Source organism: Cygnus atratus, chromosome Z (assembly GCF_013377495.2).
Source record: "Cygnus atratus isolate AKBS03 ecotype Queensland, Australia chromosome Z, CAtr_DNAZoo_HiC_assembly, whole genome shotgun sequence".
Classification (NCBI taxonomy): Eukaryota; Metazoa; Chordata; class Aves; order Anseriformes; family Anatidae; genus Cygnus; species Cygnus atratus.
This window is the reverse complement of record NC_066396.1, coordinates 77618933-77642860: the sequence shown is the minus strand read 5'-3', so window position 1 is coordinate 77642860 and position 23928 is coordinate 77618933. Positions and strand designations below refer to the sequence as shown.

At 38.2% G+C, this 23928-nt stretch overlaps 2 protein-coding genes across 3 annotated transcripts in view; one reads left to right on the top strand and one right to left on the bottom strand.

Moving 5' to 3' along the window:
• Positions 1-1933, bottom strand: part of XRCC4 (X-ray repair cross complementing 4) — a 187763-nt gene extending 185830 nt beyond the window's left edge. The window contains exon 1 of one of the 2 annotated variants that reach the window (XM_035563200.2): positions 1843-1933. The gene's annotated coding sequence lies outside the window, so the exon portion shown is untranslated. The remainder of the gene's footprint in view (positions 1-1842) is intronic. The other variant, XM_050716477.1, reaches the window with a different exon arrangement.
• On the top strand, positions 1934-22976 carry TMEM167A (transmembrane protein 167A). Its single transcript, XM_035563205.2, has 4 exons — positions 1934-2053; positions 13082-13191; positions 18566-18600; positions 21674-22976. The coding sequence occupies exons 1-4, from the start codon at positions 2051-2053 to the stop codon at positions 21742-21744; spliced, it is 219 nt and encodes a 72-aa protein (XP_035419098.1). The 5' UTR covers positions 1934-2050; the 3' UTR covers positions 21745-22976.
• The last annotated feature ends 952 nt before the right edge of the window (positions 22977-23928 follow it).

Below are 23928 nucleotides of genomic sequence, written 5' to 3'. Positions count from 1 at the left end.
AAATGCAGAAATAACTTTTCCATTCACACTGAAGAACCAAAAGTAAAACCAAAAACAAAAAACCAAAAACAACACCAAACTTGTCTTGGAAAACCAAACTCGTTTTCTTTCTCCAACCCAGAAACACCTAAGTTCAAAAGTATTATTGTTTCTAAAATTTAGGGTCTTGGTAACCATTAGAGGTTTAACTGTTTATTGGTTATAGTTGTTACTTCTTTCACTTTAGAATTCATCTTAATGTGAAATAAATCAAACATTAATATTAGGTTATACTAAATAGCAAAGTTGCTTTTAGAACTGCATTTTAATTTAACTCCACTTTTGATCCAAAACTATGACTAATGAATAAAAGAAACTGATTTGTTGAATGCAATTCTCTAACAAAACATGATTAAGAAGTCTAAACGTGTTACAACAAAATAATCAGGCATCTTGCTGATTACCTAGTAAAAAAAAATCAGAATTATTAGACTTTGACAGTTTCTCAAGAAAACAAAGCACAAAACCAAAATCAACTTTCAAAATGCCTGAAATGCACAGGACAGAAAAACTAGTTATACAAGACAACCCACCTTACATTCTACATCTCCATATGTTAAAAACCACTCAAGTCATTTTTGTGGTTACGAAACTACAATTTTACTAAGAGAACTCAAAGTGGGAGTTACCTAGGCTGCTTCTGCAAATCAAGGTGCTCTTCAAAAAATAGCAAGAGCATTATACATGCATTGTGTATGTTTCTTTTAGTTGCCTCGAAGCATTTGAATAGAATATGGCCTTGATTCCAATATGCAAACATGTTTCATATAGATACTCTCATTACCCTGCAGCCTCCTACAGCAACTTTTGGAAGCACGTCAAGGGTTATGCCCACTTCTGGTAGGATGAAGAATTTTGTTTACCCTTATCAAGGCAAAAAGCAAAAACCCATCCCATGCTTAACAGACAGAATCTATTTGGCCTGAGAACTAAAGATACTGAATCACTGAGACCTCAAAGCAACGCTACCAACTTCGAAAGTGTTAATGCTTGTCAAGTTCTGTAAGACAAAATGAACTTAAAGAAGGAGCTGGAGATTGTTCGTAAAAGTTCGGAAGTTTTTCATGACAGCAACATCTAGGCATCTTGCTGCAAATGCAAAATAGCCATAGCCAGGTTCTTCCAGAGAACTCATCACGGCAAGCATAGTGTTGGCTTTACTAAAATCACTCAGAGGATCAGATAAAAATAATAATAATAATAAAAAAAGGACACTCCCACAACCAAAGGGAAAAAAAAAAGGAAAATCCCCCACCCCTGGTTTAAAAAACAAATGCTGCATCGTTTTCACAGGGAACCAAAATTAAGGCCTATCCCTTCTAATGGTTTGATGGCAGAGCAGCAGAGCCTTTGAAAACCAGTTGCCAAGCGCGTAACGCTGCAGGTTTTAACAGGCTTGTCTCATACACACATATATGGCCCCTGGAGCAGGTAGCTCTTTTGTGCCTTTGGCTATAAGAATACGGTGCGGCCACAGCAAGGAGATGCACCCCAACGTTTTCCAGGGGGCTCCGTGAGCGCGGTGCAGACCGACGAAGCCCCCACAAGGAGGGTGACGGGAGGGGAGCACGGCCGGAGCCCCCTGAGGGAGCAAGGCAGGACTGGGGGCTCCGCGGGCAGGCCCCGGGGCCATAACGCGGGCACAGAACCGCCCCGGGGCCGCTCCTCCCCGCCACAGCCCTTAGGCCGAGCGCCCAGTACCCTCCGCCAGGCCAACAGTGACCAACGGCTGCTAACCGGCATTAACGGTCCCCACCCCCCCCCCCGGCCTCACTGCGCGGGGGGCGGGGCGCCCACACCTACCTCCGCCGCTGCGCGCCGCTTCCGCCCTCCCGAAATAGCCGCCCGGCTTCCGCCAATGAGAAGCGCTCCCCGCCTCTCCGCCCCGCCTCCCTCCGCACCCTCCGCCAATCGCCGCTCGCTATCTGCTCTGCGCGGCGTCGCCCAGAGGAGCACTGCGGCTTCCGCCCGGCCGCCGCCGGAAGTGTGATGTGGCTGTGAGCGGGTCGCCATGGTAAGCGCGGGGCGGCGGGCGGGCGGGCAGGTGTGTGGGGGGGGGGGGGGGGGGGGGCTCTCTTTTTCTCCCCCCCCAATACTTGTCGATAACATAACTTAAAGGTTTTGTGTTTGGATTAGAGTTAAAATCTGCTGTGAATTACTCTTTAATAACTAAGATAAAGTACTGTGGGTACACGCTTTTAAGATTAAAAGCAAAAACAATGGAATAAGAGGTCAAAACCTGACCCAGTACAAGTAAAATACAAAAGGATTCTAAGTATTTGTAAAAATAAAGTGCTTTAAGTATTTGTGAAGTACATAACTTTGACCTCAACACAACTCATTTTAAGGTTACCGTTTCCAAATCGTTTGACAGGTTGTCGTTCATCAGTAGCGATGCATACCGTGCGAGTTCCCCCTGAATCTTTTTTTGCAATTCCCACGTTTATTAAAAGATTAATATCTCTTGAGCTTTCTTAAGGTTTGGTTCAAGGCAAGTTCCTAGGCCTCAGATCTCCTCACCAAGAGGAAATTGCAGGAAGTTGCTTGCCAAGGGTCTTTGGCAGATCTTTTAGATGAACCTGTGCTAACCTATGGCTTCAAGCAGTGAACAAAGGGCTTTCCTGATAAGAGGCATAAATTGTCTTAGACTATCTTAAACATGCTTACATAAAACACGTGCCAGATGGGAAGAAAGGAAAGAGTCAGGTCATCACCTCCAGTTTGTGCCTTGAGAAGGTAGATAGTATAGAAGTACATCACCACTACCTTGCTATGCTTCGTAGCACTTCAAAGGACTTGAGGGTGTGGAACAAAAGCAAGAAAAGCTCCATGATCAGTCAGACACCTTGCATAACCTTTTAGCACTTAAATATAACACTAGTGCTTATAACTAGCAAAAAGGTTATGGCATTCATAAGTGTGCTTGTGAGTTGTTTTATTTTTTTGGCCATTGGTCCATATTGATTTCAGGAGATTAAGCTGTATTGTTCAAGGAACCTGACGCATGCTAGAATTTCTTAATGAGATTTTTCTCATTTTATAGAGGTGAAAGTAAGATTCCTTAATCTTGTAGAGCTAGAATTTCCTCAGGGAAACAATAACCCTTGTGGTCTGATCAAGATTTTGGATTATTGGTGGTGCTGCTGCCTGTGGTGTCATGGCTCTGCAGAAAAATCTTACCTCCTGGGATTAACAATCATGAGCTGTAGTTAATTACGTTTTCTTTTGCATGCACACTTGACTGTGAGATGGGAAACAACAGGAAGAAAGCAGAGCTGTACCTCCAGTTTGTTCTCTTTCTCCAAACTAAATGAGCTGCAACTGTGACAAACTAGCTCTGTGAGTAGCATTTCCAAAGGACTTCATCCCTGGAACTTTCCACCCCATTTTCTTCCAGGGTTTCTTATCACATCGTTTCTGCACAAGTCCAAACTTAATCTGGGTGAACGGCCACCTGCTGACAATAAAATAGATAGAAGCTGACTTCTGTCCAGCTTATCCTGTATCTACAAGCACAACTTTGTGTGTTCATTTCTGTTTACTGCCAGTGGGTAGAAAAAACCTACTGTTTTAGATTAAACCAATTCTGAAAGGGGGTTGAAGGTGCTCAATGGATTAAACAAAAGAACTGGAACTGGAAGTGATGTGGTATAATGGCAGCTGCACTGTTAATTTAAAAGCAGAATATTTATTCCTTAATAGCATTCACTTTCACTAATCATTGTGTCAGTTTACCCCATCCACTTTTGAAATTTTATATTTGAAAACTCAACAAAACTTTTATTTGGGTTGAAAAATATACTACAAACATGGGGTTTGGTGATTGGGAAATGGGAAGAAGCCTGAAGTGACTTTGTGTTAAAGATGGGCCTTTCATCTGTTGAATTGCAGTCTTCGCTTTTCTTTGTAGTAAAAATAAATAACATGAATAAATATACGGAAACTTCAGAATAGATATGTTTTGTGTCTATAATTGTGATTGGGTGTTGAAGAAAATAATGAATTGCACAAGACTTCACAAAGATTGCTCCTTCCCAATCACCCTCTAGTTAGGACAAGTACGGGACCTCAAGCCCCATCCTGTTGCAGAAGAATTGATTTGGGAATTTTCCATGGGGACAAACCTTTTTATCACAACCTTTGTTACTGTCTTAGGATGGTATTTACAGAAGGAAGGAGAATTGCTCATATAAGCAATTCCTTAGTAAATACTGATCCAAGCCAAGATCTTGGATATGAACACACCAGAATCTAAGGTAGCATTTTGTGAAAGAGCTTTCAGGTGTCTTCAAAGTTTTGTGTCTGGTTTATCAGAAGTTAAATCAGTCCCAATTGAAATTTTCTAATACCTTTGTTTTTATAATGGGCTAAAGAGAGATAGGACCAGAGAAGATGTCCTAGTTCATCGTATGTGTGGACATATATGTGTCTTTGTATTATGAGTGTATTTTGGAGCAATGACAGACAACTTCTTGCATGTCAGTTTTATATTTCATCAGGCATTAAATGTTTTGAGTAAAAGTGATTAGAATTTCAGGGAGTTTCAGCTGCAGTAATAAGTTTCTCATCTGACAAAGTCTTTGCTGCTCAGCTAATGTGCTTTTGCAGGGAGTCTGAGCATTTTCCTCCTAGGCAGAAGCAGTAATGCAGAAAGATGCTGGGACCTCCTTTGCTGCCAGTCATGCAACAACTGACTCACGTCCCTGCACTCAGTATGTGTCGACCCTGTGCCAGCCCCTAGGAATGGGAGTAAATCCTACTAACTAAGGAGAAAAGAAAAAGATCCTCCTTTCCATGCACCTCTCCTCCTGTCATAGAATAGCAAGCTTGTCAGAGAATTGAAAAGAAGAGGGGAAGGGAGAAATAGTGTGGTTGGATAGGGACAGAGAATTGAGGTCTTTACTGCACTGGTATTGGTGCTTAGTAAATCTGATGCTTTCTGTAATTGCACATGTAAATTGTAATGCTACTGTGGAGTAGGAAATGTGTAGTGAATTACTGCTTGAAATGGTCGGTATAGGTACTTTATGTGTCAGCTTATAAGATGTGAAAATATAGCATTAATATTTTTCTTCTCTGATTAAGGAAACAGAGGAAACAATTTATTCTGCTGTTATAAGACGCATCTACTTAATGCGTCTCTTAATTTGACTTGGGAGGAGTAGATTGTAGTGAAGCTACTTGTACAAATTTTACCACAGACCTCAACAGTGAAGGAATGACACAAGTTGAGAGAAACAATTTCCTTGCTGAGTGCCAAACAGTTCTTACTAAACCTTTCTGGCAATCAATCTACTATTAAACATCTTTATTCATTAATAACATGAAAAGTATGGAGGAGGTCACTTTTTTTTCTGTAGCCCACTTTAAAGTAGTAGCGAACTGCTTATGCATTCTGTATGTCCAACTCATGATCCAAACCCTGAGGTTTTACTTTAAAAAAAAAAAAAAAAAGGGAAGAAAAAAGTCATGAAATAGTCAGTGTGGCAATGTAATTTTTTGATTGGCTTCAGCATTAGGCACCATGCGCATCCACTGCAGTAGCTGTACTGCCGATGCACAATGCTTGGTGTTCAAACCCACCAGAAATTTTCAGTTTCAGCTTTGTAACGAGGAAATCAAAGTGGAACCAGCTGTCACTTGTCTTACAGATACTGAAAATCTAATCCATGTACCTGAACTGTGGGAGGCCTGCCCATCACCAATGGACATCAGAGACTTGGCAGAGCTTTTCCGTGTTTCTTGAGTAACTCTTACTTACTTTTACCTCTTTTACTACTTTTACGTCTTGTGTAAGTTATAGGATATGCCTTTTATTCAGCCTTTGGAACGAAGTAGATACTATCCCATTTTTGCATGCAGCAACTTAGGCTTTTTGTAAGGATGCTCAGCAGACAAATTCAGCTATGAGTTGCGCAGGCTTTCTGTGAGGGTGAGGTATTCAGGCAAATAGCTCGTGCATTTTCTGTTGTGCTATGGAGCCATATCTAGTTAGTTTTTGACTCTTGCTTGTAAATTTGTACTTTAATAATCAAACGCTTAACAGATAGAATGTTAGCTATATCCCTGATGTTAAAATATTAAATAAAGCAAAATAATTCAGTATCTTCCATTTTGAGAGCTTTGTCTCTCTTCAGTGTACATTCTCAAATTCCTGTTGCAGTTTGTGTTGCAAATCAACTTTACCTCTCACACGGTTTGAACACTCTTCATTAGAGTGGGAACATTGTCCAACTCAAAATGTGCTGACATGTTAGAACTACTCTTGCAGCTTCCATTCACGCACTTATTACTGTTTCTTCTGTTTCTACTGTTAAGAATCTCTGGTAAATCTGTGGCAAACAAAGCAATTTGTTGTGCAGCTTCATAAAGGAGAGTTACCTAATGTGACAGAAACTATACAGCTCAGTTATCAAAAGGACAAAGGTAGTACAGGCATAGTTAGCTATACTTCTTATTTGAACAGCAAGAGAAGCCAGAACTGATTATGGGAGAAGATGTCTTTTATGTGGATAATTTCTCTCCTTCTGTTCAAGTATACTCTAAAAATCTCTGGTGGACAGATTTTTAGAGTAGAAGTGGCAAAAGAGCTACAAGTCAAGATTTATGTCCACTTTGAGAGCTCTGTGGTAACAGCTAATGAGTACCTATTCTACTTACAGTTCCAGAAAGTACCATTAGTTCCCTGCTACTCTGGAGAATATGCTGAATTTCAGCTCCTTGAAATTGGATTATAGAAATTATTCCTATTATCAAATGGTGGAAGAATGTGGAATGTGGAAAAAAAATCTGGTAAATTGCAAACTATAATCTGCAAAAAAGATTTGGAGGAAAAGACATCATGAGCATTTGTGCTGCATCAAACGTAAAATATGTTTTGTGAATAAATGTATAGACAACACCCATATGTTACAACACCAATATGAAAAGTTTAACATTGTAACTTCAGTTTGCTTTTTGTTTTAAGAGGTTTGGGGGAATGCTGTATCTGCTAGCAGTTTTATACCGTAAATTCCAGTTTGGAACTACTGTCTAGGTTTTGGGCTACAGAAGAAATAATTTAAGTGAGCATAGAATTTCAACATTGTCATCTCAAGGTGTTGTTTGAATGTTGTGCTGTGTATTTGAATTGCACTAACAAATCATGTTTTAAAGTTGAGGGGTTTTGTGGGAGAGGACGCGTTTCTTTCTGTTAATTGTTTAAAAAATTGGTTAAATCTTAAATATATTAGTCTTCAGTTTGACTGAAAAGCATACGTGTTACCACCTATGTGTTGCACTTCCCATTTCAATTAGAAAATGTATCTCTTCAATAGATGTGTAAGGAAAAGATTCCTTCTTATTCTAATTGAGTCTTATCCGAACTTAAATGATTGTAAATATTTTAGGTGGAACTGCAAATATTACAGGCAGAAATGTGAATTAGTGTAAATACTGTACTTAAATTTCTTGGAAACTACATGCTGGGATGAATATGAAGTAAACTTGAATACCCTTATTCATCTTGGAGCAACCAACAACTGCTAACAAAACAGTATCTGGATTCTTAAGTATAAACCAGTTATGTCTAAACACCTCTTGCTTAGTTGTTGAGTGTAGTTTTGCCAATAATAACATCAAATTTAACTGATTTGCAAGTTTTTTTTCTATTTTTCTTATAATTCTAATTAGCATGTCTCTTTTACAAATGTTTATTTTCTATTCATTTTTTGAGATTATATTTGGCAGGAGTGGAAAAAATATTTCAGATTAGGTTGTGAAATAATTACATACATGTTTTAATTTTTAGCAATTGCCTTGGCCTTCAGCTTGGAGTAGTGCTACAAGTTTTATTTCCTACTCCTTTTAACAGTTTTATACTCCTAAAAATTGGACTTAGGCTGGGAAAATAAGAATGGCAGCACTTAACAGAAACATTAGATAATCATTTTCTCCTTCAGATTTTCAAAGGCCTCTTCATTAAAATTTGATGTAGATTGATTTCAGCTTTCTCTGATGGCCATTGGATAGTACCTCTGAGTTAATCTTTTAATATAGGCTTTTTCATTTTTATAAGGTCTTGTTTAACCACAGTGTGAACTCGTGCTCACATTTTAATATGAGGACAGCTACACAGTCAGATAACAGCATTTGTTTCTTTGTTTGCAGAGAACATATTTATTGGTTTTAATAATATTGTAGAGAAAAAAAAAAGCAGTTCTAGAAGGTGTCTATATTTTGCAACATATCAAAATTTGGTTATTATTTTGTAAGAATATTCCAATATTTTATCTATATGTGCACACATAATAAATGATTATAACAGTAACCGTGGGGCAAAGTTTAGCTTCCTGGCACTGCAATGGCCTCTCTTTTTCTAGCATACTCGGACGAAATCATGGTCACACTGCAATCAGAGATAGAGCAATCATATTGTAAACACTGCAAGTCTAGTGCAGATTAAGCTTTGGTTTCAGCTCTGTCTTGAGATAAACTGCCAGAGGTTGTGTTTTAAGCTTTCTACCAACCTAGTAGGGCAGCAGTATGGGATTTACAATCTCTTCCTGTATGTTTTTTTTCTTTTCTTCCCAGGAATCCTGATATCAGGTGGTTTATTTTAAATGGAAGTATATGGGGTAAGGGGAAAATCAGCAGGTCCTTCCACGACATGCAGAGTAGCGTCAAAACTTGCAGTGTAAGTTACAGTGCTACCCAAGGTTTGCATCATTAGGTGGATCACAATTCTGTTGCGGTCTCTGCAAACACATGGAACAAAATCATACATCAATCAGAGAATGTCAGAGAACTGGAGACAGGGATGGATACAGTACGAAGTCTTGGCTGTGGATGTGTTTTCATTGTAGAACAAAGTTTTGTGTCTATGACTACTGTGATGTCTGCTGAGGCTGAACACCAGTTTCCCAGTGATCACAAAGAATTTAGGCAATCGTCTGAGAGTGCCCTTCCTTTCAGCACATTGAATTAAATAAATAAAGTGCCAGAGTAGCTGATAAGTAGAACTCCGAACTACCTCTTTTGCTCCCCGACTGTAGCAAATTTAATGCTGTCTAAATTGTAGGACTAATGACACTGTCTGTAATCGGGTTGACGTGGGCTGTGCAAATGTTATGGCCCATCAGGGTTCTGTTTCTCAGCCGCACAGGAAATTTTGCACTTAAAATCAACACCGACTAAAGCATATTAAACACTTGAAGTACCACTTATTATCTAATAGACTTCTGTCTTCCCTTGTTACTTGTCCTCCTAAAAGGCTGTCGCACCAATTCTTGCTCCTCTGTTGTAGCAAACTCGCCAAGAAGCAACTGCAGCCATTCCTTTCCTTGCAGCATCCATCCCCTGTGATGACAGCCATGCTGGTTAGGTGAGGTCTCAGATAGGAATACATTCAGATTTCTCTAGTTATAACATATGGCTTCCAACTACCACATATTTGCAGGAACTTTCAGGAGTATTCATGCTTTATTTCTCTGTATTATATGGAGTTATTTTTACTAAGATATGATGTGATTGAAAAAATAATATTGAGGTGACTTTTAAGTTCTAATTTTGATAAGCAATTAAAAGAGCCTTCAGGCAAGTAGCTCTTAATGTTAAAATCCATTGTCTTAAATTTCTGAAGCTCTGTGAAGCAACATGCTCTTGCAAGTCCTGCTAAACACAATACCTTCTTAGTGCTTTAAGTGATAAAGTAGTGCTCCACAACTACCTGGAGACAGCACACAGATCGAAATTAAAAAAAAAAAAAAAAAAGGTACTTAAGTAGCACAGAATGTAGCTACTAAGGTGTTTCCACAGTGTCAGAAATACACAAAAAAGGAAATACAAGAGTGTATAATTAAAGCCACAGCTGAGACTGTCCAGAATCGGAATAAAATACCAGTGCTGATTCTTTTCTGCATTTGCAATCTGAGTCTTGAGAAGCTATCTTTTCACCAGCATGTGGATGCAATCTAAAAGACAGCATCAACTTCTCCATGTTATGAAATGTACTTCTCGTAGGAATTAGGATCTCTCTCCATTTAGCCAGTCAGCACTGTTTTAAAAACACCAATTCATTACTTCTGGGTCACAGGAACCTAGTTTAATCAAGTGAATTTAAATTTACCTGTATTACAGTGTTTTGCAAATAGCTTGATACCTTAATGCCACGTTTTTTAAAGGGTCCCAGTATATGACTCTTACAGCAGGTTTTAACTGCATCAGTTTGAGCAGTAGGATGCAAGTTGCACTTTTCTGTAAATTCAGTTGGGCTGTAAGAATTATTTCGGATGTGAAATGTGTAGCCATCTGCTTCAGAAATAAATTTCCATTTCCAGTTTAAAAATGCAGACCAATTTAAAAATATGCTTCTGTCCTGTTAAAGTGACCCATAAATACTTGTAATTCAGAGCACGTTTCAATGGAATGACATATATAATTGTAGTGATGCCCTATGCTGCATATCTGGGGAAACGCTTGAGAAGTCCAACAAAGAACAATTATATACTGTCCCTATTGATTGACTAATCACACATTTCATGAGTATACGTTTACATTCCCTGCTCAGTACGCAGCAAATGGGGCAGTGTTGCCTCCTGCCCTTTCCGTACGTCTGCGTGCCCTGTGCACCAGGCTGTTGGGGAAGCAGCTGCAGTGGGAAACCTGCAGGAATTCATGGGAACGGGTCACTGGCAGGCGCTGCGCTCTGTGATGTCCGGAGCAGCTGTCTGTCCCGGAGGACTGGCGGAATTACTCCGTTGATCGGGGGTATATGGCGCATCTCTGAGGCAGCCACTCTCAGATCCAGCCCCACTGTGTTCCTAGACCCGCAGTAGCCAGGGGACGCTGCCTCGTGTAGGCTTTGAGTCGTCTCTGCTAGGGGATGGAGAGTTCCCTGGTGCCTGAAGCTGGCAAAGCTTGTGGACAGTACCAGGACAAGACGTGCTGGTGGTGGTGAGCACTGTTTTGCCCATTGAAAGTAACCTGTCCTTTACTTACAGCATTGTAGGTTAAGCGATGGTTCAGCTAGCCCAGTGAAAATACTAAACTGAACACGATTTAGCTAATGCCTTGTCTAGGGATCTTCACCAGGATGCTGAGCTGCTTTTTCAGGCTGCACAGACAGCAGAGCTGTTCAGTCGCTCCTTGAGCCTCCCTGTGCCGTTTCTCCTTAATGTGAAGTACTCCAACCAAGAGTGGCCTGCTGGACCCTATTACCTGGGACATCTGTATCAATTTCTGCATCTGCCCATTTATTTAGGCTGGCAGTGTGATGCATGTTCCAGTGCTGCTTCACATGATTCACAGAGTCTTCTACATAAGCTAAGGATTTTTTTTTTAATTAACAAGGCTCTAGATCTCATGATGTTCTCTCCAACATCTTCTTAGTGAAATTTTATTCTCAGAGCTTCAGAACATCAGAATGTTGTGACATAGGAAGAAGGTGCACCCAGATCAACAGAGCTGTGCCTCAGGATAGGGAAATGGGAGCTCTGATGTGGTCTTAACAAATCCCACCCAGTTCTCTGCCTGAAGAAGGAAACTGCAATGTAATATCCCTTCATAAGTGCAAAGTATTTACACTTAATTAAATACTACTACTCAGCCCTCTGGGTTAAGCAGTAAGAAAAAATATGACGTAATTAGACATGAATTCGTCCGTAACACAAAAATCTAGGATGAAGAGTGAATTCATTCTATTTGTTTTTCTACTTTTTGGAGTTCAAAACAAATAGGATCTGGGAAGGAGGGTAGTGGAACAAAGCAAAAGCATATCTGTCTGCAGTAAGCAATTGTCTGTTATACTACCTGGTGCTGTTAAGTTGACCAAAATGTCAGCTGAGACATGCTAACTTTAAAATAAAAATTTTAAAAAGCCTTAGATTCATGCAGCTGCATTATTTTAACATTGTAACAGAAATCTACATCTCAGATTTGGGGCTAGTTATTAGAAAATATAAATCACAAGGACTAGTTGCCAAATATTTCTTCCAAAAATTCCGGGGAACCTATTGCAAACAAACAATAATAATAATAATAATAAGGTTGCTAGTGTATTATTTATTGGAACGGTGACGTAGCACTTGCTGGAAATCAGCATCAACAAGCTTTCTTCCAGATGTTGCACTGTTTTGGAGATACAGCAGTCCTTACATGAGCACCTACTCTCCCTCTGTATGTGTCACTTAAACAATGATAGTTGCTTGTAATCTGATGACTAAAAAACATTTGGCCTTACAAGATTCAGACTTTAGTTTATAAAAGATGCTGGTGAGAATTTCCTGATATTTTAAACTTTAGCAAATAACCAAATATTTTAGTAGTTTCTCAATAACTGCTTCTTATTGCCAGTAAGCTGTTTATTTTCACTAGTAAGCAATCGATCTTTAGTTCTAAGCTATTTTCTCCATTTGTCTAGCATTTTCCATATAATTAGCACTTCTAAAAAATGTATTTATAGAAAAGATATTTTTAATTTTAAAATCAAAAATTGATTTGAAAGAAATTAATCTGTTGTGTTTTTGTAGTTCAGGTGGGTCTAGTTATATATTTCTACAAATGTTGAGTTTCGGGGGTAGTCTTCATAAAGTAGTATATTAACAATCTGCCTGTATATTTCCTGTTTTACTGTGTTTAGGCTTGCTACTGGTTTAGTTGTCAAATATTCTTTACCTCCACCTTCACCACCACCACGATACTCTATTGATGCAAACCGCAGTTACACTTATTCTTGGCTGAGAGAGAATGTCTGTTTTCCATAACTCTTAGACTGCTGCTAATGGGTTTCCAGAAACTGGCTTTGGAACAGCAGCCTGGGGGCAAAGCTGTAAGGTTACCATTTTGCCTGCTATTTTGGGGATGAATTGGGAAGGGAAAACTCCGTTCTTTCACCATTGCATGCAGAACAATGGCTGTTAACAGTGATTTTAGCTCACTGGCAACGTAGATTATATATTTTTTTGATGAGCATCGTATGGGGGATCAATTACTTTCTCCAGCTTACACAGCAAGGGAAGTTTGTACTGTGAAGTTGTAATCTTTCTTTTCTCATTTTCTTCCGTAGTCTGCCATCTTCAACTTTCAGAGTCTGCTGACTGTAATCTTGCTGCTCATATGTACCTGTGCCTATATCAGATCCTTGGCTCCCAGCTTACTGGACAAAAATAAAACTGGGTATGTAGTCTGATCATTCTAAAAATTCACAGATTGTTTTTTTGTTTTATTCTTAGTATCTTGTAATGGTGTGTGATAATATAAATACTATTTTGACAGGTTTTTTTGTCATCTTTAAAGATAAAAAAGCTTTAGATTGGCTTTAATAAAGATAACAAAGATCTTCATTTTCTATTTTCCTACAATAGAATGTTGAAATTTTATAGTAAGAATTTATTAACTTACAAAGCCAGCTAGTATTGCTTTTTTAGTTATTTGTTGGGCTTGCCGCTTTCTCTTTAGATGCTTGTTAATGGTACAGAAATGAGAGACAGGAAGCACCTTCCTATATCCCGCTGTTGCTGTAAGGATGTATTTATTTTTGATTCTTAAAGCTGTGAAATAAAGCATTAACAGCAGAAGCTACCTTGCTTATTTTTTTCTCCCGTGTGTCTTTTGGTTGCTGTAATTGCATCTCACTTTTATTCCTGAAGCACATTTTCCTGGCTGACCAACCTTTTTCTATCTTGTGTTCCCAGTTCTCTTGGAAAGTAGTTGATGTTGCTGCTATAAAACAGTTCTCTACCCTGCTCAGATTGATTTTGGGGTGTGGTGGGAAATGGGGATAGCCAAGTCTGTGCGTTGCTTATGCTTTTAAAGCACATTCACCTTTTGACTTACCAATTTCCTTTGTACTACAAAGAATATGATGGGGTGTTGGATGCGAAGAGCAGTGTGCAGAACTGTGATTTAAAAACTGTTTTTGAAGTCATGATTAGGCAATTTTGACCTAGAAACCACTGAGGCCACCCTTACTACTTCAGAAATACCATTGCCTAGGGTTATTACAAAGGAGATAGTATTTATTAAAATGGCAAGTAATTCTAGCTAGTAATGTTCTAACTGGAAAGAACTGGCAAAATTTTGGTCTCTGGGTGTTCAACTTGTCCACTTTTTCCATTAGAGCATTTTCTGTTAAACAAAATGTTTTTTACCTAATTATCTTCTATCACTTCGGGATTTAATTTTCTGAAAAAGTGCCAAGTTTTGAACAGACCCTTCCTACCAAGAATCTCAGACGGTTTGTCTTCTGAAAACCTTCAATGTAATTAACTTCTGGAATTACCATTTTATCACACAAGATTTCTTCTAGTGATGTCAGCTAGCCAGAGTACAATAGCTTTTTTTGGTTGGGAGTTCTAACATGAAAATGTGTGTCTCCTTTCATAGGAGACCATGAGGTTACCCCTGACATGAGAGATTTCTTTTGATACTAGTAAAGATGGAACGAAGGGATGACTTCATGAAGGACTTTTTTTGGTGGTGGGTTTTTCTGCGTGTCTGCTAATGGAAGATAACACAATATTCAATGAGGTATACATAGTAAGAAGCAACAATATTTTACTGATTAAACTTTTAGTGCTGTTCTTGGCAAGGAATATATCCTTTAATCTGGAGCTACTCTGTTTATTCTTGAGGCAAATCTGTCTAGAGCACAATAGAAGTCTCTTCATAAAATATTTTCAAAGGGTGCTGACACAGTGGAGGAGTTGAGCGTTTGATCCGTAGGTTTGTATTTATATAAATGTTGGACATACTATTTTATTTTTGTTTCATATAAACGTGTGTAGGCTACTTTGTACTGGAGAATAAAATGTTGGCCTGGAAGCAATGAAATTTGTTTCCTGAATGGTAGATGTTTACATGGAGATCATATGCTGTTAAACCCCTCTCCCTCTTCACTGGCATATTCCATGCTCAAATGGAAACGTCTAGACACGTTGGATAAAATAAATTCTTAGTTATACTTCATTTTACCACAGAGATGCTCTTACCTCATTATTCCTGCTTCAAATGAATAGCAAAAAAAAGAAGCGATAAAATACTAAAGCAACGCAGAGTAGAAATGTTAGTAGTTACTAGCTGTATTTCTGACTGGTAAATTTGTTGAAGATTTAGGTCTGTTGATAGTAAGTAAAGAAACATGTTTCAGTTTGTTGAGAGATGGCAGTGCAAAGTGATGTCACCTGTCCTCATAACATTGTATTTCATCCCAATGACTTCTGCCAAAATGTGTGTTTTTCTACCAAGCCAAACGGGATTTTAAACCTTTATTTTCCCTGAAGCGTCGTGAGTGTTTCCATGTGCTTTGTCCGCAGCAGTAGCTTTTAAGGTTGGGAAAGCAAGTGGAGATTTACTGTTTCATACTAACTTGCACCACAACATAGTTCTGTTCTCCTGGCTAACCAGGAAGACGTGTTAGCTTATATAGTGGAGATTGACTTGCCATAAGCGTCGCAGTTGGGTATATCTCACATTCCTTACTGCAGTTGCAGTAGGATTGTCCTAGTAAACACAGGGCAGCGGCGTTTTGCAGCATTCTCAGTCTAGCGGCTGAAGAGTGAAGCATGGCTGACCCTTTTTTGTCTTTCTGGTTCCATTTCTTCGAATTTTTTTGCGTTTTTTTTTCCCCAGATAGCCAGCACCTCCTTCGTGATTGTTGCTTTTAAGGTTAACGCTGGCAGTGAGGAATGTGCAGCAGCTTGTGCATATATTTGACGTGTGGCTGCTGGAAAATTGCATGTTTGCAAGCCAGACTGACATGTTTCACATGCATCAAAACGAGGATGAGTATGAACATGAAGGGGAGAATAAGGAACAATGCAATTGCTTTGAATAGTTACTTAAGGAAGAATTATTTTGGAACAGATGCATTCGAAGAAGCATCATTTCTGTAACAATCAAACAGGTTTTGACTTGAAGAGGTACATGTTGAGGACCTGAGATGAACAGTAATATATAAATACAGGAGGGCAGAAGGCCTGAAGAAGCTTTTCTACTAATGTGAGTTCTTCAGTGTATCCAGAGGTTGTGTTTACAACTGTGGAAGCTCCACATCTCAATTTGCTATTGCTCAGCCTCAAACCACTTGGACAAACAGATCTACTGGGCTGTTCCAATAGGAGCACAAGTGCCTCAAAAATGTGCTTGTGTTTTCTGTTGGCAGGCTTGTTAGATCTTATGTCAGTGGTAGATTTGAATTCAAAAAATGTTAATTGATGATTGGCAGCTGATGGAACCCATATTCTGTTTTGTACCTCCCATATTGAGAGGAAAAATTCTATGTCCACCAGCAAGGAAGTTTTGTAAGGCTAGGAACAATGTAAGATAAACAATGTAAGATACTATAACTGAAGTCAGTTATAAATTTATGTTGGTATACGTGGTCAAAAAACCCTGAGAAGGCAAAGAAAAACCCTTGCTGAGATCGTCATACAAACTACGGATTTGTAGACTGCCTGAAAAAGATAGTATTCTTCTTCCTGGGTAAAATTTTTCAAGTATGCATAAGAAAAGGACAATAATGTTTTGTTTCTTTGAGTTCCCAAGCATGCTCATGAGAGATGCGAACATGAGGTGCCAGGCTGTGGAAGTTTTTGCAATGGTTTTGCTGCATGCAATCTGTAAATCTTCATTTTACAGAGAATAACAACAGTTTCAATACTCTTGAGTGCCATACACATTAGGACTCTGGGGCTGTATTTTTTGCTCTGAACGATTTACAGAAGTGCCATTTCCTGCATGTCTCTTCTAAAACGGCATAGATGTCTTCGGGTTATTTTACTATATGACCTCTTAGCCTGAAAAAGTGTGTGATGGTCTACATGCAGGAATTATTACTTCTGCTTGTGGAATTATATAAAAGCAGAAGAATGAGCTTTCACTATATAGAAGTACTTTTGGCTTGAGGTAAAATGATCTAAAATAAATGTAAAATGTGTTGTTTTTTATAAATGCAAATGCCTGGAGTGCTGTTAGCAAGAAATTGGTCAACAAGAGAGACACTGGTCAAAAAGCATTTCACTTTCACTTTGAGAGCTACAGTCACTTGCTGCCTCTTAGAACTTGTGTTTCTGACCTGCTCAACCCCAGACCTTTATTTCAGAAATAAACATAAGGCTGCTAAATGGAAAGAGAGAGATACAGAAGTAAACGAAGATAAGAGCTCCAGGTAGAAATATGAAATAACACAAATTCTTTTTTTTAAAAAAAAAAAAAAGTAGGATATGTAGGAATTGGTGACTTCAGCAGTAGGCATGGGCAAGTGGCCCAAACCTACCTGTCTGCATTTAAACAGGAAAAAAATATGTAATCGTGAAAGTCCAGGAACAGGAGAGGGAAGACAGGTAATCAGAGTAGCGTGGAGATGGGTTCAGAGTATTGTGGGAAAGCACCTGCAGACCTGCTATCACAGCAGGTAGTAGATGAAGCCCCGCAAATAATGTACACCGAGTTTACTGCTAACACACGTCAGGAGAAGGGAAAAGGAGAAACGGATTTTTTTTTTAGTTCTTAAATCTGTGTAGTCGATATAGTCAAATCCAGATGTTTTTACTGCACTGCAACCAGTCATGCTACGAAGGAAACTTTCCTGTAGACAGGATTTCAACGCAGTTTTGACCAATATTTGAAAGACTGAAAACTGCCTTCTGATTCAGGACACCTCAGTATTTCTTTCCATCTTACTTCAGAAATTCTAAAGATTCCATTCCACTTCTCTTATTCCTTTTGAGTAGTCAATGTGAGATTAGTCTAATTACACAGAGAAATTACAGATATGTGGCCTACATGCTTGTACTTCATTTTGGATGTACTCTGAATAGTTGAATTCTGGTTTCATCCTTTTTTAGTTCCAGTTGTGAGCATTGATATCCTGGGTGGGCAGGATTAGAGAGACTTTACCTAGGTTAACCTTGGTAAAAGTAAGAACGAACCTGAAGAATTGTTTTGTAACTTATTTCAAGGCAAGCATTCTGTCATACCAGATTATATGTATAAGTATGCTCTGCTGAAAAGTGCATGCTTTTTATCTGCAATTTTTTTTATCTGCAATTCCTAAGGGAAATATGAAAGACACTACAAAGCAGTACATTTAAAATACAGTTTTCTCATCTCTTATATCTGCAGGAAAATGTGATTGAAAAAAACCTAACATTAAAAAAAGAAAATCCATATACTGCAACATGGAGGCCTGTTGGCACTTCATACTCTCTTTTTCTAGTTCTGTTTTTTTCTTCTTTTTCTTGATTTTTCTCTCTGAGCTACTTCAGTGTAGAATGTGGAATTCTGATGGAACACAGACTGAGTAAATGGACCTTTTGTTTTTCTTGCATGCTAGAGCTTTGCTGGACTTAGAAAGAACTTCATGGCTTGTGGGTTGTAGCTTGTAACCCACACCGGTATGTGGTGTTTTCTGATGTTAAGAATAGCATCAGCTTGAAAAACTGTTTATTTGTATTGTTTTAGCATGGAAGGAAGAAAATTATTTGGCTGAGTTTATGTCTTAAATGATTTTATTAAATCAAGAGCCTAATCAATTTCTTTATCTTTGCAGACTATTGGGAATATTCTGGAAATGCGCCAGAATCGGTAATTTTTTTTCTTTGAAATCTTTAAAACCAATGCTTTTTCTATAGTGTGCCTTATTTATTAGAATAATGTTCCAATGTGATAGTGAAAACCATACTCAAATCATCTTAACAAATGTATGTTTTACCTCTGTAAAATATAGCGAAGATAGGGGAGGTGAGCTATGACTTTTTCTCTCTTTTTATAAGTTTCTGTGTATTTCTGAATTACTTGAAGCTGTTTGTTTCAAGTGGAATCTATGTGTAGGATGATCAGCTATACCTGGTGTTAGGCATTTTCCCATAGCATTGGTATTTGTATGTATTTTCATCATTATTCTGGATTTATTTTGAGATGGAAATGGGAATATGCAACACAAATTCAGTCTTAGTATTGAGTTATATATAAGATTTAAAACAATAAAATAAAAACACATAATTAAAACACTTTTACAGATGGCATTGTTAATACAGAGCAGAAACACTGGACTTGTAAATATAGATTTTGCTACTTGTCATTGAACCTAGAGGAAAATGTATGGTTCCGCTTTCTTTATTCTCAGGCTTTGAAAGGAACGTGACATGTGTTTTTCAGCATGTCAAAATGCACCGATGCAAAAAGCATCCTTTTCTGAAGACCTGCTGTTAAAATGATTTGCAGGTATTGTCCTATTTAGGTAATGGACATAGCAGAACCAATTTTAATACTGTAATTGAAAGATACCAGTAATTTGGCAGCTGTTAGAAATGAATTCTGAGCTATACTAGCAAAAATAAATCTAAATTTCAGCTGCATTAGTATTTGTTCAAGGTTGGAGAGTACACCTTACCTTACTTTACCACCTTCTTTTTCACTTAGTTAAGTGCAAGCATATTTTTTTCTATTAGCCATGCACAGCAAATAGTTTCAAAACGCATTTAAAAGAGTACACAAAAGGTTTTATGAGGTCCCTGTCAACTAGTTAAAAACTGCAGTTAATCTTCCTCTCTCATGATGTAGTAACTTTAATAAACTACATTTGCTGCATCCAAGGTAATATATGCACTCTTGTGCCCCACACCGAGCTGCTTTCTTTTCTCTTATTCATGTAAAACAGTAATTTCTTTTCAGTTTACATTTGGAATGATCTGATTTTACTTTCTCCCAGGCTGAGAAGTGAGGCAACATCTTAACATTCCTCCTATATATTTTCTTACATAACACTACAATGCACTCAGTATGGGAAATCTGTTTTGAAGGTGATTGCCACCATTTTATTTGAGTTAGTCACAAAAGACGTGGAGGAAAGTGTAGGCTTTTAAAAATGAAAATGCCCACTGGCTTTCTTTATGTATAACGTGCCCAGAATGTTTAAACAACCTTTTCACATGTGCATAAGATTTTAATAATCAGCAAGTGGTTACGTATTTACAAAGTTGTGCAAAATGATGTTTAATCCTGCCACATGATGATTTCTCTTTCAAGAAAATTAAGAGCAGGAAAGTATAACCCATATGAAAATTGTAATACTCTAAACTGTAGGAGTTGGACTTCCTCAAAAATTTATTTTAAACAGATGTGAAACTGCAGACATTAATTCATTCAGTTATTTGAAGTTTAATTAAATATATGCCAGATCATGACAACATCTTGTAATGTCACTGTGGCAGTCACCCTTGCTTATGGGAGGTGTCGCTACAAGTATTTTTTTTTCTTTTCCTATGGAAAGTTTGTTACTGTTGTATTTGAAGGTCCTGCTAGTGAAAGAGACTCTTTTCCTAAGAATTACACCTTAATGCTGGACTTGGGAGCTGTGGCATGTTTTCTTCTTTTTTGTCTTTATTGATTCTCCGAAAATTGCATCTCAGAAAAGTTTGTAGTAAGATAAAAGACTGTACACAGCAAGAGGAAATAGAACTTTGTTTAGAGCAAACAGCTCCAACTCTGTCTTTATGCTTCTGAACGCATCAAAACAGGAATTTGCTCATCATAAAGAGACACGGGTGTTAACACTTCTGACAGTTTCGTAGGCTGGAAGTACCATCCAGTGTAGGAGTGTCTCTGCCCTCCAGAGGAAAGTCAATGGATTCATAAAAAGGGATGCCTAAGCTGAAGGGCAAAAACAACAGGCTGTTTGAATGGAGGAAGTGTCCCTGTAAATCATTAGCAGTCTCATATTACTGATGTTCCCATTACAGTGTTACGGTTCCCTACCTAAGATTTTGTGTGTTTGTTTTTCCTTACCATGTTTGGTGAGCCAGAGATGTTTGTAACATTTTGTTACGGATGAAAATAGGTGAAAACAGATCTCTTTTGATTGCATTTGCCACCAAACATAAGTCTGTCAATTGGACAAACTTAACTTTTGTCAATGGTCTGCCATGCAAAGCTATAACACTAATTAGAAAGTATCAACAGTAGGGGTCTTTGTACACCTTGTGCAGTCTGTTGACCATTTTTATTACTAACCTGAAAATCTGTGGACCAGATCCTCTCCATATGCTAGCAATGTTATGTCTCCCTAGTAAAGAAAAAAGACAAGCATCTGGCCACGTCTGCTGCTGTGAGTTCCTCAGCCAGTTCGCTGGCTCCTACATGATACTACATGTAGAATATGAATGCTGCATACGCAGCCATCATGGCCAGACAGCATCGAGTTAGGCCTCTTCTCAGCTGACGTGGAGTAGCCTTTGAGCAGTGTTAGCTCTTAGACAGAACTGAGAACAAAGCCAGGAAAAGATCCAGTGTCTTGGTTAGCTTTCTGGTGCCTGCCTCTTGACTCTCTGGCACTAAGGGATAGCAATGACATACTGTATTTTTTCTTTAATGTTTTCGCAGAAATGGCATCTCAGAAAAGATGGTTACTAATAAGACAGAAGTCCTTGCCAATTCTGTCCTTATATGGGGCAATATACCCTGTCCTACAACTTAGTTTTCCCACTCCCATGCATTTTCTTCACCACTACACAACTGTATTTGTAACAGCATTTCTCCAGCTAGAAGTGTTCAGTGTTACTTTGCACATGCAATGTGATAATTGCAGTGTTAGACTAGGAGCCACCTAGATCTATTTAGTTACGCCTGGATTGTTTTGTTTTGTCCTCCCCACCCCAAGGTGAACGGAAGAGCCCATATGTAGCTGTGTGCTGTGTGGTGATGGCCTTCAGCATCCTCTTTGTACAGTAGCAACTGGAGAGTGTCTCCCGTGCCCTACTACCAAACAGCAAAGCATGGAAGAACTTCTGGCAGGAAAACTTTGGGAAGTGTCGTCTACTCTCCTCTTCTATGTTGGATATCTTGTCTCTTTGTGGACAACCCTCTTCCTCCAAATGGACCATCATGTACAGTATTAGTGATCATAATGTAACTAACTCCAGTATAAGTACATTCTAATGTCACATCAGTACTGACACTGCTGATATAACTGTTAAAAAGGTGTCTGTTGTGTATCTGAGTTCCACGGGAGTATATTTTACACCATGCAGTTGAATAGGCTTTTAATGTTTATGTTTGGTACACCTACTTAAAGAAATTTAAAAAATGACATATCTAGCAATAGCAATAAGACCACTCTTACAAGAATGAAGAACATTACAGGATATGTTTACAGAAGCATTTTCGGTTCTTACTGTCTGAACAAATCCTATGATGTTGTGATAGGTATATTCACATGCTTAAAGCACGACCTCTTGTTTAAGTTACATTCAACTTTTATTTTGTAAACTTGAAATTTCTCAAATAATCTATCAATATTTTTATTGTCAAGATGAAATATATATAAAGGCAGGGATTGGGATCATTATTGTAGTGATGTCAGACTATCTGTTGAGGATGCACATACGTGGGATTTGAGAACCTTCCTCTTCTCTACAGAGTACTACAGAGTACAAAGTACAGAGTACAGAGTACAGAGTAGTCCTCTGTGAAATATATGTATTCATCTTTAGAAATCTAACTCTCAGATAAATCATTCTCCATTTTTTCAAAATTGTGTCAAAAAGATTCTAATGGCTCATGTGCTGTTTTTGATGCATTTAATACAAGGTTGTTAAATTAGCTGAGTGAATGGTTAGCTTCTCAGAAGTCTGCAGGTACAGAAGTTGCATGTCCCAATGTTCTAAAGGTTAAAGAAAACAACTAAATTAGATTACACTTATTATTGTTATCTTTATTAAAAAAAAAAAAAAAGGTTATCTTTATAAATACCTGCCATTAGTGTTTGTTCTATAATTTTTCAAACTTTTACTGATTTAGTAACTTATTTTAATAGTGCCTAACAGGTGCGTTCATACCAGACAGCTAAATGACTTCATATTGACTGCCTTTGAGAGAGTTGTCTGTCAGCAGTACTTTTTGTTGTTCTAAAAATGTGCGTGATCAGAATGAGCTTAGCTGGCAATAAAACACACTGAAAGATATGTACCTGTTGTCATTTTTGCTTGAAAAACTTGTTTCATAGATCTAAATCACCCTGCACTTAGAAAAGATTGTTAGTTAGCTTTGGAATTATCCCATGTATACCTGCATAATCTAAATCACCATCACAAATAATCTGTTATACAAAACTGATTTCTAATCTGCAGACAGGGAAAATAGCTTTCTCCATTTTGCACCAAATAAATAAGACTGTAAACCATGCAGGTTCAGAAGAGTACAGAGCTGTATGGTGATGACCACAGTGTGCCCAGATACAAGCTTTAAGCTGAGCAGGAGATCTGGGAGAGAGCCCAAGTCTGGTCCTGTACCTTTAAATGTGGATACTTTTCAAAATGTAGCATCAAAGCAAACCAATTCTGGGTTTCAAAGGTGTCATTCCTACAGCTGGGGGGAGGGAAACTGCTAAGGAGACTTGGATTTTGAGTGTCAGGTATATGCATGTTCAAAATATACAAAGAATCATCCGATAACTTTATATATTAAGCAATTATATTCTAGTTTTTAACATTTATTGGACTTTATCATAACTAATGTTGTTTGTAGATACACATCTCCAATGCATCTAAAGCTGTCCTAGTCGTCAGATTAATTCTTAGTAATCGCTGTGTTTATCTGTGACTAGGAATACCAGTGAAATGACCCAAGAAATTTTTTTTAAGCCTTGAGAATCCAAAAGCCATTGACAAGAGGGCAGTGTATTACAAAGGCCTTTCCTGTTCACAGCGTTTTATGGTTGAAGAAGTTTAAGCAAACAGGCCTCTTCCTACTTATTGCATGTAATTCAATCCTTAAAATTATTTCTTTACAACAGCTTTTCATTTTGTCCTAAATACAGATATTTAGTGGATGCATCTTTGATTTTTTTTCCGCTTATCCTTTTGTGACTTTTAAAGGATATTCATGGCTTTCTAGCTGCAGGGTTGCTCAGCACTA

What these genes read in the sequence shown, in the direction of transcription:
- TMEM167A (XM_035563205.2), top strand. An exon ending in CTGGACAAAAATAAAACTGG is followed by an intron (nt 13,192 to 18,565) that starts GTATGTAGTCTG and finishes TTATCTTTGCAG; the next exon opens with ACTATTGGGAATATTCTGGA. An exon ending in CTGGAAATGCGCCAGAATCG is followed by an intron (nt 18,601 to 21,673) that starts GTAATTTTTTTT and finishes CCCCACCCCAAG; the next exon opens with GTGAACGGAAGAGCCCATAT.